Genomic DNA, 15774 nt, shown 5'->3' with positions numbered 1-15774 from the left:
TCTAATGCAACTTTTTACTGTAGGGAGGTATTAATATACCCAGAAAAAGAGTACATTAAATCAAGAATGCCTAACAACAATATTTCTCATGTAACATTTTGTCAACAGTGATAAAATCATAATTTAATTCTAAAAAAAAAGAAACAGTTTCTGCAAAAGCTGAGGCTTTTATGTTTTCACAATAAAAAGGAATTTGTTGTCTGCAAAAGGTTTAATTGCGAAGAAGCACTTTTTACATTTTGTTCCATATGCTCGTTCTTTAATTATGAACATCCACTGAAAAATGTTCCTTAATGCACAGATAAGCCACATTGGCTATATGTGCATTTCGCGGTAATTATATAAAGGAATTTTATTTTCGTATAGTTTCCCTCTGCTCTACTTAGCTTTGACGGTAATTGAATTCATACTAATGGACACCTAATGTGGTTATCTCGTCGCACTGATAGAAATTACATAAGGCGCAGTCGGGACTCACATGTATCTTAAGATAAACTTCAAACAAATAATAAAATGTATTCCTTACATAATCTCATTAACATTTACTTACTACGGGGGGAGAAGACTCAGCCCCCAACCGATAAACATCCATTCTATGCCTCATTATAATTTTGTTAAATGTTATGTAAAGTGAGTGCCAGTCTGCATCCCACATCAGCACTTTCTCTACGGCGCCTCATTGGCGGCTGTTCGGTCCCGGAGGGTTGTCCACTGGCTTTCGTTTACAATGACGTTTTGACTTTTAATTGTGTTTTAAAGTGTTGCGACCGCCCTTTGAGCCAGGCGGTTGAATTTCGCCTGCACTTGGGTCACTTTCAGGCCATTTGGTTTTGATTTAGCTCGGCTGTTGGGTCATTTGATGCCTAATTAAATTAAACGATGACGTTGACTTCTTCCTCCACTAGCCTCTTGACTTTGTATAGAAAGTTGTGGCGAATGGCGGTGTTATTTTACATTATCGGGGTGGATTCGATTTCTAAATAGTTTTGTGTGCGAAAATTAAAAATGTATGCCGAAAAAAAATTCTCGCCAGAACTGAATATTATATTCGTAGATCGGTGCCCAATTGTCATTAAGTAAATGAATGATATGTCTATCATAAAACCAAAACTATGCGGATAAACACATAAAGCAGTGTTTTCATTTAAGAGTATTTACTCTCCTTATCGGGAATCACTTCTAATACTTTAAAACACTATTTTAATTTAACCAATTTAAGGACAAGCAAAGTAAAAGTTTAACAATTTCATATTACAGATTGCAAAGAATCATTCCATTTTTAATGTATGCTCACTTGCTGACTTATTTACTACGTAATTTAGTTCTATCGTTTAAGTTCGATAAAAAAAATCTTTTAAAGTCAAAAGCATTTACTAACATCAAGGCTACGTGGTCGTTATACCCGTTACTCATATCGTAAAAGGGCCATGTTGCCACGCCTTCCCCAAAACCTAAAAGCCACCCAAAACCGCCACGCCCACGCTTTTGAAAAATGTTTTGATATTTTAAATTTTTGTATGTCTTGTACATTTTTATCGATTTGCAAATAAATCCTTATGCCACGCACCCTCTTACGCCCTCAAACCGCCCAAATCTGCTACGCCCACACTTTAAAAAAAAATTTGTTTGCTATTTTTTCACATTTTTGTTAGTCTAGTTAATTTCCTTTTGCCAAAAATCATTTTGCACTTTCACTAGCTGAGTAACGGGTATCTAACGCCTACAAACCGCCAAAAACGGTCAGTGTTGAAATTTCTCCTTCGCACTTTCACTAGCTGAGTAACGGGTATCAGATATTCGTGGAACTCGACTATCGCGACTATCTTGTTTTTTTCTACAGCAGCAAGCATAACTCATAAAAAAGATTGTTTTCGCTCCAGACTCGAATTTTCCACCATCTCAACTATAGTGATTCAATTCACGTGGCACTTAAGGGGAGTGTGTAAAAAGGATTCTGCAGCAGGACGGCAGCTAATAACAGGATTAACACAAAGCAGGAAAATTGAATTTTATGCCAATATACTTAACCAAGCGCTTAAAGAGCCATTCGGCTCGTAGATTGAAGAATCAAAGCGACGCTCCGCGACAGGACAGGAGGATGGGGATGACTTTGGCGACGAGCAAACACAAAGTCCCAAACGTAATTTTCACGAATTCATTGAACTGCGTGAGTGTGAAAAATAACAATTTAGATAAATATTGCGCCGGCGACCTCCATCGGCGTCGTGGATGCCTTGTCATACACGGCGGGAGTCAACATAGGCGACAACACAGCTCAGACCTGACCGGCTAAGGCGAGCTCTAGACGGCGAGCACATCGACCGTTGACACAGAAATCATATTAATATAAATTAACGATGTGGAAAATTTAGTTTAGTAGTGAAACCCGAAGAAAAAGCGGCAGTCACCAATGGCGGCAAGTCAGTTGTATGGCTCACGTCGCCAGCTCATCAGTCAAAATGTCCAGGCGAGAAAATCCCAAAGCGACCCATGCCGATTCCCATATCCCAACCCCAATCTCAGTCTCAGCACTGAGGGATTGTTTTGGTTTCCCACTTTTCTTTCCCTAGCCCCTGGTGTAACAACAATTTGAACTGTATTAATCTCCATCTGCGTATATCTTCAGTTCTTCAATTAATTGTTCTTCTTAATTTCAATGCACTTTATAAAGCACGTGGGACGCGGAATTGGTGATAATACTCGCCTCATTTTCATCGACATAATCATAATCCGATTACAACTACAGCAACCGGGACAAGCACACGGTGAGGTACCAACATGTTAAAGTACCTACATGCGAAATAAAAAAAGAAAAGCAGCTCTGCTTTTCGAGCGGATTGGATTTTACAAACTTTTAGATTAAAAATTAATTAGGAGAAGTTTTATCTAGGCAGTTGCTTATGATTTCTAATTTAAAACAAGAGAGAACGCTATAGTCGAGTTCCCCGACTATCTGATACCCGTTACTCAACTAGTGGAAGTGCGAAGGAGAGTCTTTAACACTGACAGTTTTTGACAGTTTTTGGCGGTTTATGGGCGTTAGAGTGGGCGTGGCAAAAAAGTTTTTTGGCAAATCGATAGAAATTTACAAGACTAATACAAAAATGAAAAAATATCAAAACGTTTTTCAAAAGTGTGGGCGTGGCAGCTTTGGGCGGTTTGTGGGCGTTAGAGTAGGCGTGGCAACATGAATCGACAAAATTGCGCTGCGTCTATGTCCCTGGAGTCTGTATGCTTAATCTCAACTTTGCAGCTTTTATAGTTCCTGAGATTTCAGCGTTCATACGGACGGACACACAGACGGGCGGAAAGACGGACATGGCCAAATCGACTCGGCTATTGATCCTGATCAAGGATATATATACTTTATATGGTCGGAAACGCTTCCTTCTGCCCGTTACATACTTTTCAACGAATCTAGTATACCCTTTTACTCTATGAGTAACGGGTATAATAATAAAACAAGAGAGAACGCTATAGTCGAGTTCCCCGACTATCTGATACCCGTTACTCAGCTGGTGGAAGTGCGAAGGAGAGTCTTAAACACTGACAGTTTTTGTCAATTTGTGGGCGTTAGGGTGGGCGTGGCAAAAAGTTTTTTTGCAAATCGATAGAAATTTACAAGACCAATATAAAAATGAAAAAATATCAAAACATTTTTTAAAAGTGTGGGCGTGGCAGCTTTGGGCGGTTTGTGGGCGTTAGAGTGGGCGTGGCAAAAAGTTTTTTGGCAAATCGATAGAAATTTAGAAGACCAATACAAAAATGAAAAAATATCAAAACATTTTTTAAAAGTGTGGGCGTGGCAGCTTTGGGCGGTTTGTGGGCGTTAGAGTGGGCGTGGCAAAAAAGTTTTTTGGCAAATCGATAGAAATTTACAAGACCAATATAAAAATGAAAAAATATCAAAACATTTTTTAAAAGTGTGGGCGTGGCAGCTTTGGGCGGTTTGTGGGCGTTAGAGTGGGCGTGGCAAAAAGTTTTTTGGCAAATCGATAGAAATTTAGAAGACCAATATAAAAATGAAAAAATATCAAAACATTTTTTAAAAGTGTGGGCGTGGCAGCTTTGGGCGGTTTGTGGGCGTTAGAGTGGGCGTGGCAAAAAAGTTTTTTGGCAAATCGATAGAAATTTACAAGACTAATACAAAAATGAAAAAATATCAAAACATTTTTCAAAAGTGTGGGCGTGGCAGCTTTGGGCGGTTTGTGGGCGTTAGAGTGGGCGTGGCAAAAAGTTTTTTGGCAAATCGATAGAAATTTAAAAGACCAATATAAAAATGAAAAAAATATCAAAACATTTTTTAAAAGTGTGGGCGTGGCAGCTTTGGGCGGTTTGTGGGCGTTAGAGTGGGCGTGGCAAAAAGTTTTTTGGCAAATCGATAGAAATTTAGAAGACCAACACAAAAATTAAAAAATATTGAAACATTTTTCAAAATTGTGGGCGTGGCAGTTTTGGGCGGTTTGTGGGCGTTAGAGTGGGCGTGGCAACATGAATCGACAAACATGCGCTGCGTCTATGTCTCTGGAGTCTGTATGCTTAATCTCAACTTTCTAGCTTTTGTAGTTCCTGAGATCACAGCGTTCAGATGGACGGACAGACAGACGGACATGGTCATATCGATTCGGCTATTGGTCCTGATCAAGAATATATATACTTTATATGGTCGGAAACGCTTCCTTCTGCCTGTTACATACTTTTCAACGAATCTAGTATACCCTTTTACTCTACGAGTAACGGGTATAAATATCAACTTCATCAACGTTTTTCCTACATACATTTTTTCATACAACCGAATGTAACTTTATAAATTTACCTTACCGGTGTTTTATTCTTATATGAATTGGCCAAAAAAATGTCGTGTCCCTTAATATTTCTTTTAAAACCCTTTTGATTTATTGCTGATTAATGTTGAATAATATGAATTAATAGAAATCATTGAAAAATTAAAGTAAATCAACTACATCTGTCAAGATGCTACCAGTATAAAAAAATATATTGTTTTTAAAATAGCACTGCAGCCACAACACAGTCCGATTCGCCAAAACAAATTAAAGAGTTTTTATTAAAATGATTTTACAATTCAAATTTTGCTGACACGTTTAAGGTGACAGTGGACTGTGCTGCTTGGGAATGCTCGCCTTTAATCACCGTGGCAATACATTTTTCGGAATTCAGAGAATCGTCATAAGTGCCAAAAGTTAAGGACAAAAGACGGGCTGCGTACTTTGGTGGTTTGAAAAGCTTTGGGTAAACAGGGGATTATAGATAGTATTACATTGCAACAGTATGATATTTCTGAGGGTGTATGATGATAGAGTCTTGGGTTTAACGATAACAATAACCTTGCAAACGACGTAAAAATTGATTTTAAGAAACATTGAGCCTAGCGCTTGCGTTCTTGGTAGAATTCTCGGATCAGCTGGCGCAAATAGCGCATTTCGTTGCGACGCTCCTGCAGAGTGCGACGAAGCTGCTCGTTTTCTTTAGAAAGAACATGCTCCTCGCCCAGCACGTTCTCCATCTCAAGTTTCTTTTTCTGCCGGTATCGTGTGGCAGCGTTCTTGTTTTGCTCCTTTTTCCGGATCCTTCGATCCTCTACACCTCGCCCGTAGGTGCGAGTACGCTTTTTTGGCTTGGACGCAGACTGCTCGATGGTTGTTTGAGCTGGCGAGGAGCAACGGCTGACAGGCTCTGGAACCCAGTCCTCGTCGGTGTCGGCAATGCTGCTGTACACTCCGCCTTCTGTGCTTCTGCTGTCTACCGATGAAGACGCCTGAGACTCGCAGTCCTCGTTGAACTGCTGCCAGTTGGTGGATACCTCGAGCTCCTTTGCACGCATATTGACGATATCATCAACCAGTTGGTTCTCGCGGGCAATTTCGCTGCCGCCCACCCAGTTGTTAAAGTTAAAGGGCGTAGTAGATGCTGCGCTTGAAACATCAGGAGTATAGCATTGCTACAATATTTAAAGGTTCATTAACAACATATTTCCAATACACACTCATATTATAACTTACCACCTTTTGCTCAGTCTTAACGAACACGGGTTTTGGCGGTGCATCGCCTGGCTGTTTGTAAGCATCGAATTGGGGCGGAGACTGCGGCGGCGTTAATTGCTGTAGAATAGTGGATGAACCATCATTGAGCTGGTAATCCGCGGTAGTTAGAAACGAAACCGCGTCAGAAGATGCAGCGAATTGTACTTTGTTTGCGGGTACTATGGCCTGAGTTATAGCATCGATGTTGGTCTGATAGCTGTTACTCTCATAATCGACGCCGTTTAACGTTGCCTTTTGGTCTAATAGACATTCTAATAGAAGACGAAAATATAAATTTAAACACTTTGAAATTCAAATATATAAATACATATTAAGGGGAAAATATTTTTTTTATTTTATTTTGTCGTTTGGCAAAAATTTCAATTACAAAACCCTGTAAAAAACTAATTCTTGACAATTAATACTCACTTGACAACTATACTAGCGTAGGTAAAATGTAAACTAAATGTTGATATTTATTTATTTATGTAAAAATAAAGAGCTTTGGAAAATGTCCCCCTTATCTGCTGCATACTTTTCAACGAATCTGGTATACCATTTAACTTTTCAAGTATAGGGTATAAATTTTATTATTCATTATTAAAATAAAAGTTCTAAAATAAATATTTAAGAAAGTATTTTGTGAGGGCTATTTAAAAGTCGGTGTACCTTCCCCCCAGTCGTTAACATATTTAAAAAAAATACAAGAGAGAATGCTATAGTCGAGTTCCCCGACTATCAGATATCTCTTACTCAGGTAGTGGAAGTTCAAACCAGAAATTTCAACACTTAGGAATATCGATATAATTGGGGTAAACAAAGAAAACAAAAGAACATTAAAAATTTAGGGGTGTACTAACATGTTTAAGAAGTGTGGGCGTAACAGTTTTGTTTTGCTTTATGGCGTTGTAGTGGCAAAAAGCTTTATTAAAAATATATAGAAATTACAGGACTAATAGACAGGTGAAAAAAAATCAAAACATTTCTAAAAAAAAATGCCTTTTTACATACTTTTCAACAAATACTACCCTGTTACAAAATTTCTTAACAATTTTCCTGCAAATTTTATAAGCAACCTTTACGACTAAGTTTATATATTATAAGTATATATTTTTACTCTCAATTGAAACTTATTTCCATTAAAACGAAGGACATCATTTTATACTCGTATCTCGTTCTGAACTTTAGTAAACATTTACATATTGACTGTGGAATATTTTCTCAGTATACGTTTGATTTGCTGTTGTTTTCAATTTGCTTTTATTAAAGAGCGACGGACACATTTTATACTGAACAAAGTTCGACATCAGTTTGATTATTTGTTACAAATGCACCCACAATTCAAGTACAAAAAAGGAATTTCTCGCAGAAAAGTCCGATGGGAGTGCAACCTTCCAAAAGCATAGTTGCAACACCTGTTTGTCTTGTAAAAGCTGACCCAGCGATACCTTGGGCTGGGGTAGATTAAGCATTCGCCTCTCCCAAGATCAATTCTACATTAGCATAACAAGTTTGGAATCAATCGATATATATGTGTTCAATCTCCTCGGGAGCAGCTGCTTTTGAATATTTTTAATTCAGAACAACTGTAACTGCGTTATTCCATTTACATAAAAATGTGTGTGAACTATAGGTGCCTAGCCCTGGATAATGTTATATAAAACACCACATTTTGTTGTGAATTTTTGCGCAGCAATGACAGCAAGGAAGTGTAAGTAGTTCATGTAGATGGCTTTAATAAGTTGACAAGTTAATGATGAACATTCTCTCGATTCGATTACAGAATATATACAAATATATATGCCACTTTTTTGGTCAAAACACCTACTTAACATCGTTATAATAAATTAATTAGAACGTATAAACTTTTTATTTGTATATTTAAATATAATTTTGAAATATAATTAGATTAAAACTAGATAAAAACTTTTACCGCCTTCGAAAAAAATAAATTAGTTACTTTTCAAAAACAAAAAAAAAGACCCATATAATGTAAAGCAAACAATGTTGCCATTCGTATTATCAAATAAAGACAACAAAAATACAACTATATCGACAGTTCACACAGACATACGGAAAATAAATTTAAATATACATATATTTATATTAAATGAGAGCATGATTAGCGAAAACCTAGAAGCTAGACTGACTTTATAGGCAAATAATTGTGCACTCGGATTGTTTAGCCTAGAAAAAACATCGTAAGAGATGAAATCAAGGAAATTTATGTAAAACGCTTATTATAGGTCGATGTTTTACGATTTAAAATATTTAAGAATTTTATTATTGTAAATACACCTTGATACGTGAATAAATACACATGTTTGTATGTTGAACGGGTTTACAATTTTTATTTTCTAAATCCATAAAGTTGGATGTGTTTTATACTTTACTTCATACTTTATATCTTGCTACTTAAGTCCAGTCATTATATGAAAATGAATTTTATAAATAATGAATAAAATGCTGCATAATACAATAAGGAAATTTTGAAAAAGTATAAAGAAAACCGAATCGATCCAAAACAAACGTAAAAATTAGCGGAAAGAAAATTATCATGATTAGTTTACTGAACGTTAATTTTATGTCTTGCAATTACTTATAACATATTAACCTATAACTTACCATAAGCTTGCATAAATATATATGTGCTCATTTTTGCGGCAGCAGTGAATCGTTTGGTCGAATATTGTTTTGCCCCAAAAGTGGATATTAAAAAAATTAAAGCAATAGATGGTGTATACCCCCAAATAAGTAGAATGATATAAATGTTTTAGTCTAAAGCTAACAATAAACAAGTTTTAAAAAAAAAGTACAATAGCTATTTTAAAGCGGTTTCCTATATTATGGTGATATAAAACTATTAGCAGTTAGGTAAAATCAAATCTCCAAATGAAAGTAAAAATAACAGAATAAATTTAGAAAGTACAAACAAAAATCTGGAGAATGTGTAGTTCAGTTAGTAAGTAAAAAAATAAAAAACAAAAACCGTACACAAGAAGAAAACGTTGTAAAACGTATTTGAATAGTATTCAAGGGTTTAAACTGTATGAAGGGATTTGAGTTATGGGTTTCTATTGCGCGCCTGTCCTTGGGATCCTGGTTTTCTGTCCGTAGAATCCAACTGCTGCCGCAAAATGGTCGGCGTGGTTGGAAATCTGAAGTTCCTGATTAGCGTCGTTTAACCAACTTTTGCGAGTTTATCACAATTTCACGGTTCCACATGTAGCGGTATCCACAGTGTGGTATCATGCTAACAAAGTCCTTGATGCCCGCACTCGAACTTTCAGGTGGTCGCAATTTTCCCGTAGGTCTGCCGATTTTCCCAAGTCGGGCTACATATAGTTTCCAATCGATGATCGCTTCAAGTGAAATCTAGCCGTTATGTTTTCCCCTGTGATTAGCGATGCGAATGGCCTTCACTGCACAGCTGCCAACTCACTTCACAATGCTTAAATGAACAGTTTGTGCACTTTATTTTTAAAGATACACCAGATTTTCTTCATCAGAATTACTTAACACATTTATTTTAATATTTAACTTCTTGATTGGCTTTTAAGCTTTAAAAAAACGCAAAGACCTGTGGTTGTGTGTCCACTGCCTCTTTGCTTATTTGTTTTTGTCTCGTTTTATATTCAGCAGTTTTCTTTGTGTTGGGGAGTCAATGCGTGTATGTTCAAGACGTATGAAATGCGGGGCGGCAATCGAAGTTTAAGCCGAGATTCAATCCGAGCGCTCGCGTCTGAGTAGCGATTCGTACTGAGTACCGACTGCAAACCGCGAATGGATTTTGCTCGGCTAACTTGCGGGAAAGAGAGTGCGATCGCCCCTGGAAAAACAGCACAGCCCAAAGAGCGCCCTGCATTAAGATCAATCTGTTGGTTTATTTTGAGCTCTCGATGCTATCAGCTGAGACCAGTGGGCAATCACAATCTGAGCCAACGGACTCTGCACAGTGGTGCAAATTTATGTTATTAGTTTTATTGATCTGTACCAGCTATACGGTTTTACTCGGGGATCTCAGACAATGTAATCTGGTTTTCAATCAATTTATTTTTAAAGTCTTTTTGCAGTCTCATAAACAAAACAAAAAACATTTTGCTAAAACAAATCTTCTGCGCTGCGTTAAAAAAACTAATTGATTTTAAAACAGTAGATAATGCTATAGTCAATTCCCCGACCCGTTACAGCTAGTGAAAGTTCGAATGGGAATTTAAAAATTGTTCTGGAATATTGATAGAAGTAGCGAAAAACAAGAACAAGTGAAAATGTTAGAGTGGCCCAAAAGTCTTTTCGATAAAAATGTACACGACTTTTTTTAGTTTCAACACTTTGTGGGCGGAGGCGTGACAGTTTTGGGTGGTTTGTGGGCGTTAGAGTTGGTGCGGTAAAAAATTTTTTGGCATACCGATAGAAACATACAAGAATAATACAAAAATGAAAAAATATCAAAACATTTTAAATGTGTAAACTAATATGTGTACACTGTACATGTTTGAGCTGTTAACAGGAGTAATCTTCCAACATCTTGATATAACCAAAAAGTATTGTCATGGTTTCATGGTTAAACACAATTCTTCTTATAAAATTCATTTGTAAAATATACCTGAGGCTGTCACGCAAAACGGGGGGCACGTCTTCCGTAAAAATTTACATTTCAAACAAAGAAGCTTCCTGCACGCCCTAAAAATACCAAAATTGTATGGTCATAACCACGTGAAATGGTTCATTGATCGCAGATACTTTATTTAAACTGAGAAACAAAATATACACTATAAGATAAAGCATCCAAAAAAAAAAGAGAGCCCTAACCACCAAGAAAGGATCGAGTTCCTACCAGAAAAAGCATACAACCCAGCTGTTATCTATTGAACTCTTAATGTATGAACCGAACGTCAGCAGAGTCAAGAGAGATTGCTACAGAGAGAATTGGAGAGTCCCACCGAACACTCACTCAAAGCGTGATCAAGTAACGCAAAAAACGATCGCAAAATGACTTCAATGCTCTCGACCGATCCGAGTCGTTCTTGTTTTTTTTGTTGTTGGCCATTAAAGCGCTGGCTTGGGGCAACGTTGATCAACTAAAATAAAATGCACGGTGAAAACAATAATACAAAAACGCGCTCATGCTGAAGTTAAAGAGGGCCAAAATGCCAGCCAAATACGCACACGAAAACAAAGTAAACTTGAAACCGGTTCCGCAACTTCACTTGTCTGAATTTAAGGTTCGAAACCATTTGATGTGCAAGCCCCTAACGTCTCAGACAAATCCACTTGATTTACACTGATGATCAAAAATGGAGCTGTAGGAACTAATTTTTATTTTTTTCGTGTCTCACACCTTGCAATGCACAATCCGCAAAAAATAAGCATGTACATATGTATATAAACCAAAAAATTAATTTATACAATAGATGAGCTTTAATAAGAATTTAAGAAATCTTTTTAAGAAAATTTTGAAAACGTTAAAAGTTGAAATAAATATTTTATTATTAGTGTTTCACCATAGCCTTCCTTATTTGTACTATTGTGTATCTTTTTATACCCGTTACTCGTAAAGTAAAAGGGTATACTGGATTCGTTGAAAAGTATGTAAAGGAAGGAAGCGTTTCCGCCCATATAAAGTATATATATTCTTGATCAGGATCAATAGCCGAGTCGATATGGCCATGTCCGTATGAACGTCGAGATCTCAGGAACTACAAAAGCTAAAAAGGTTAAGAATAAGCATACAGACTCTAGCGACATAGACGCACCGCAAGTTTGTCGATTCATGTTGCCACGCCCACTCTAACGCCCACAAACCGCCAAAAACTGTCAGTATTGAAGTCTCTTCTTCGCACTTTCAATAGCTGAGTAACGGGTATCAGATAGTCGGAGAACTCGACTATAGCGTTCTCTCTTGGTAAAAATTAACTTTAAACGTTATGGTCGTGTTCCTCGCCGGATATCTGTTACTCAGATATTGAATTAATACTTGCGAAAAAAATAATAGCACCACCACTACGTATTTTATTCTTAATCAAATAAATTAAGGTTGCGGTACCGATGGTATGAAATACAGATTTTTCGCATAATGCTATTTATTTTTCCCATAAAAAAATGAAAAAAAAATTTGAATTGTCCATACCTTTATTTTTTATAATTTGTTTTGGGCGGCAACGGTAAAATGAGGGGAAAAAAGAAATAGCATCACCACCGATTTTTTTTTAATTATCAATACGGCGGTTTGTTTTAGTGAAAAGCATATGGTTATAACACCTGACATTTGTATTCCTATTTCCAACATTATTTTTGAAACAAACCTTAAAAAAATTATTAAAATGGGACGAGGAAAGCATTGTACTTCAGATAAACGTGAGATAATCAAAAAAGGAAAATCACACAGAAATATTGGTCAAATCCTTCAATGCTTAAACAAAATGATAGTGCCCGAGAGCAAGAAGCATCCATTAAAAGCTGCTACCGAACTGTAAAAGGATCTCAACATATTCGCAACAGTGCAAACAGTTCACACGTGTCTAAGGGAACGTGGTTTAAAAGGCTGTAGTCCAAGGAAAGTCCCTCTTTTAAATGGGAGAAAAATGGAGGAACTTTTTATGGTAAGATGAGAACAAGGTTGTTATTTTTGGTGGCAATGGATTTTGATCGTATGTTAGGTGCCCTAAGGACACCGAATATAATCCAAATTACACAGTAGAAGCAATTAAACACGAAGAACCCAGTGTAATGGTATGGTACTACGTACAATGTAGTTGGGGCAATGCATTGGATAAAACCATCATGGATCAACATGTCTATGGATATATTTTGGAGACCGTGATGCTACCCATTGCTGAATACGATATGCCGCTAAAATGGGTCTTCCAACAAGACAACGACCCCAAGCATACTAGCAGGAAAGCCAAGGAATGGCTCCAAAATAAATCAGTTCATGTTCTGGAGGGGCCTGCGCAGTCGCCAGACCTCAATCCCATCGAAAATCTTTGGTCGGATATTAAAAAGGCAGTTGCAGCATTTAAGCCTACTAATAACGAAAACCTAAGGACCGTGATTAAGGAGTCCTGGAGCAAAATATCCTCAAAACGGTGCGATGCCAAAACGTTGCGCAGCTGTTATTGCTAATAAAGGATACACTACAAAATATTAAATTGGTGGGATGGACGTAGTTTTAATATGCAATCACTTGTTATTAGTGAATTTGTTACTGTTAAGTATATATTTTATGTTTAAACCATTTTTTATGAAGTGATGCTATTATTTTTTTTTTGCTATTATTTTTTATTTTTGATTTTGTCATTTTTTATAAAGTTCCTTAAATGTGTTTTTTTTCATTTCCTAAAAGTGAATTGTTAAACCTTTCTAAAAAGGTATTTCAGCTCCTTTTAAACCGTAAATTGTAGGTAGGAGACTTATTCAAAGTTTTACTGGGCAAGTGCTGTTATTTTTTTTTCGCAGCTGTATATAGCTCACTCTCTCTTGGCTCTCTAATATCATGGACCACAGTAAGCCGAAAAAAACTTATAAAATAAAAGATGAGTCGGACAACTTGAGGTGGCCAATTTTTTTTTTTTTTTGCATATCGATTTAAACCCTTTTCAGAGGCTTAGGCATAACAATGCTTGCTTAATATCAACCTTCTCTTTTTGTTCTTGAGATTTTGATAATCATCAATTTACTTGTTATATACATTTCAATGAATTTAGTTTCAAGTTATAAAAAAGGTTTGACAGGGTTTACTAAAATTTAAGAACATCAAAAATCAAAAAGGGCTCTTTATTTATAATTATTTAAAAGATATTTTTCTTGAGTAATAACTCCTAGCATATTAATTTTTAATAATTTTTAATAAGAAAAAAAAGCAGACGTAAATAAACTTACCTTCATCTTTCAGGTCAAAGATCTGCACAACCATCTCCTCTTCGCTAAGCAACTCGAGGGAGGCTGCCTCGTTTAGGGCCAAAACTTCGTCATCGCCAATAAGAGTAATGCCTTAAATTAAAAACCTTAAAAATCCTTTCGAAAAAGCTTTCAGACACACCAACCATTTGAAAAGTTATCGTCATACAACCACTCCGTATCGTTTGAGTCAGTAAGCGGAAACAGATCGGAGCCCAAAACCGATGCTGGGGATTGCGGCTCCATCTTGAGGTCCCAGTACAGCTCCTTGGGCAACTGCAAACTCTCCATGGTTTCGTGAAAAGATGCGTCCATGTTTAGAATTCAAGTCAGGGGTCAAAGATATGTTTTGTTTTGATGGTAAGAAATCCGGTTCGAAGAATGAGAATGGTTGTTTTCGCGGTGTTTTTTGTTGTTGTGAAGATGCCATGATGGCACTGAAAAGTAAATAAACGAATAGGAATTAATTAGTTCACTGCACAGTCATTGAATTAAATTACAAGTCAAGGTGATAATAAATAGTCGCTACACTATTAAAAAAAACTAATTCATAATTTTTGAGCATTTTACTCTATGTGTTATATTCTAATTATACCCTTTACTCATGGAGTTGAAGGGTAGACAAAAATCGTTGAAATGAATGTGACAGGTATTAGAAGGCGTCAACATAATCTTGTCAAGAGTTGATCTTGCCATGTCCGTCAGTATATGCACCTAAAAAGTTGAGATTAAGCATGTAGATGTTTATTTTTGTTTTCTTCGTCAAATTACATCGATAGCCAACAAATTTGAAATTTCTCCCGCGCACTCCCCACTAGCTTAGTAGTATTCTAACAATGTTCTGTGAGAAGTTTTGATTCTTAATAAATCTAGAATGCAAACATAGAGTACAAATCGGCACCCTTCTGTCATGGGGTGCGTCCGCTTGGCGTAGTCCTTACTGTGATGAGTCATCCTATTTTCGCACGTGCAGGCGTCTTGCAACGCACTTTACTCAACTCCAGACGACGATTGCGTCAGCCAATTTCTCTACCTTACCACCAGGTGGCATGCCTCACAATTTTGATTTGCCACGTTAGCATGGTCAATAGAGAATCCATACAAGGCAATACCACTAACACAAGTAAAGCTACAATAAATATGCAACTCTGAGGGCGGCGGTGTCCGTGGTAAATTGCGAAATTAGCAAGAGTTTAACTTGGTGCATACTCACGGTTGATTTTTATACGTTTCCATTTTGTTGTGGTTGGGCACCTAAGTGCTGGTTGTTTTTGCTTGCGCGCAAACTATAGAGCCATTTTTACGTTAATACAAATGCTGAATACGTGGGAGAAAATAAAACTTGAACCTTTTTGCGTTTCATTTGGAACGATAATAAGTGCTGTTGGAATTAGTGTTACCAGATAGGGGAATGCCTTCTCCTACTTTTTACTAAATAATCCACAACTTTTCCACTTATATTTAAAGCACACAAAATCATTCTTAAAGTATAATAAAAAACTTCCCTTTAAAAAATTAAAATTGAATAGCATTGGTTCAAGGCCTTCTAACACAACAAAAGAACACATTCCATGAGTGTGTAATATCTAATATTTTTTTCTTTCTTAAGTGAGCTCAAAATGTATTTAAGCATACGGACATGGCGGTACTGAAGACTCTAGTTTCCTGATCGAGAATAAAGCCGTACTCAAGGCGATATAATAAAATGCGTCAGTTCGAATACTAACTATTCGATATTGAGCGAAGCTGATTGTTCAGTGTCTATCGATAGTTCATTGGATTTTGTTCTGGGTATTCTATTCCCTAACCTACACAATACAGTTACATTTAAAGT

At 36.7% G+C, this 15774-nt stretch overlaps 1 protein-coding gene across 3 annotated transcripts; it reads right to left on the bottom strand.

Moving 5' to 3' along the window:
• Window positions 1-4873: 4873 nt before the first annotated feature.
• Window positions 4874-15327, bottom strand: LOC120457710 (activating transcription factor of chaperone). 3 transcript variants are annotated; one of them, XM_039645207.2, is made up of 5 exons: window positions 15154-15327; window positions 14087-14377; window positions 13923-14033; window positions 6024-6313; window positions 4874-5959 (listed from the first exon to the last, which is right to left on the bottom strand). In XM_039645207.2, the coding sequence occupies exons 2-5, from the start codon at window positions 14253-14255 to the stop codon at window positions 5387-5389; spliced, it is 1143 nt and encodes a 380-aa protein (XP_039501141.1). In that variant the 5' UTR covers window positions 14256-14377; window positions 15154-15327; the 3' UTR covers window positions 4874-5386. The 3 variants fall into 3 exon arrangements, with proteins under 3 accessions (XP_039501141.1, XP_039501140.1, XP_039501142.1); XM_039645206.2 differs by having other exon boundaries at window positions 6021-6313; window positions 15154-15326; XM_039645208.2 differs by lacking the exons at window positions 13923-14033; window positions 14087-14377; window positions 15154-15327 and adding an exon at window positions 8667-8815 and having other exon boundaries at window positions 6021-6313.
• Between the last annotated feature and the right edge of the window lie 447 nt (window positions 15328-15774).

The sequence above is a fragment of the Drosophila santomea genome, unplaced genomic scaffold (assembly GCF_016746245.2).
Source record: "Drosophila santomea strain STO CAGO 1482 unplaced genomic scaffold, Prin_Dsan_1.1 Segkk79_quiver_pilon_misjoin1_scaf, whole genome shotgun sequence".
Classification (NCBI taxonomy): Eukaryota; Metazoa; Arthropoda; class Insecta; order Diptera; family Drosophilidae; genus Drosophila; species Drosophila santomea.
This window is presented reverse-complemented; position numbering and strand designations above follow the sequence as displayed.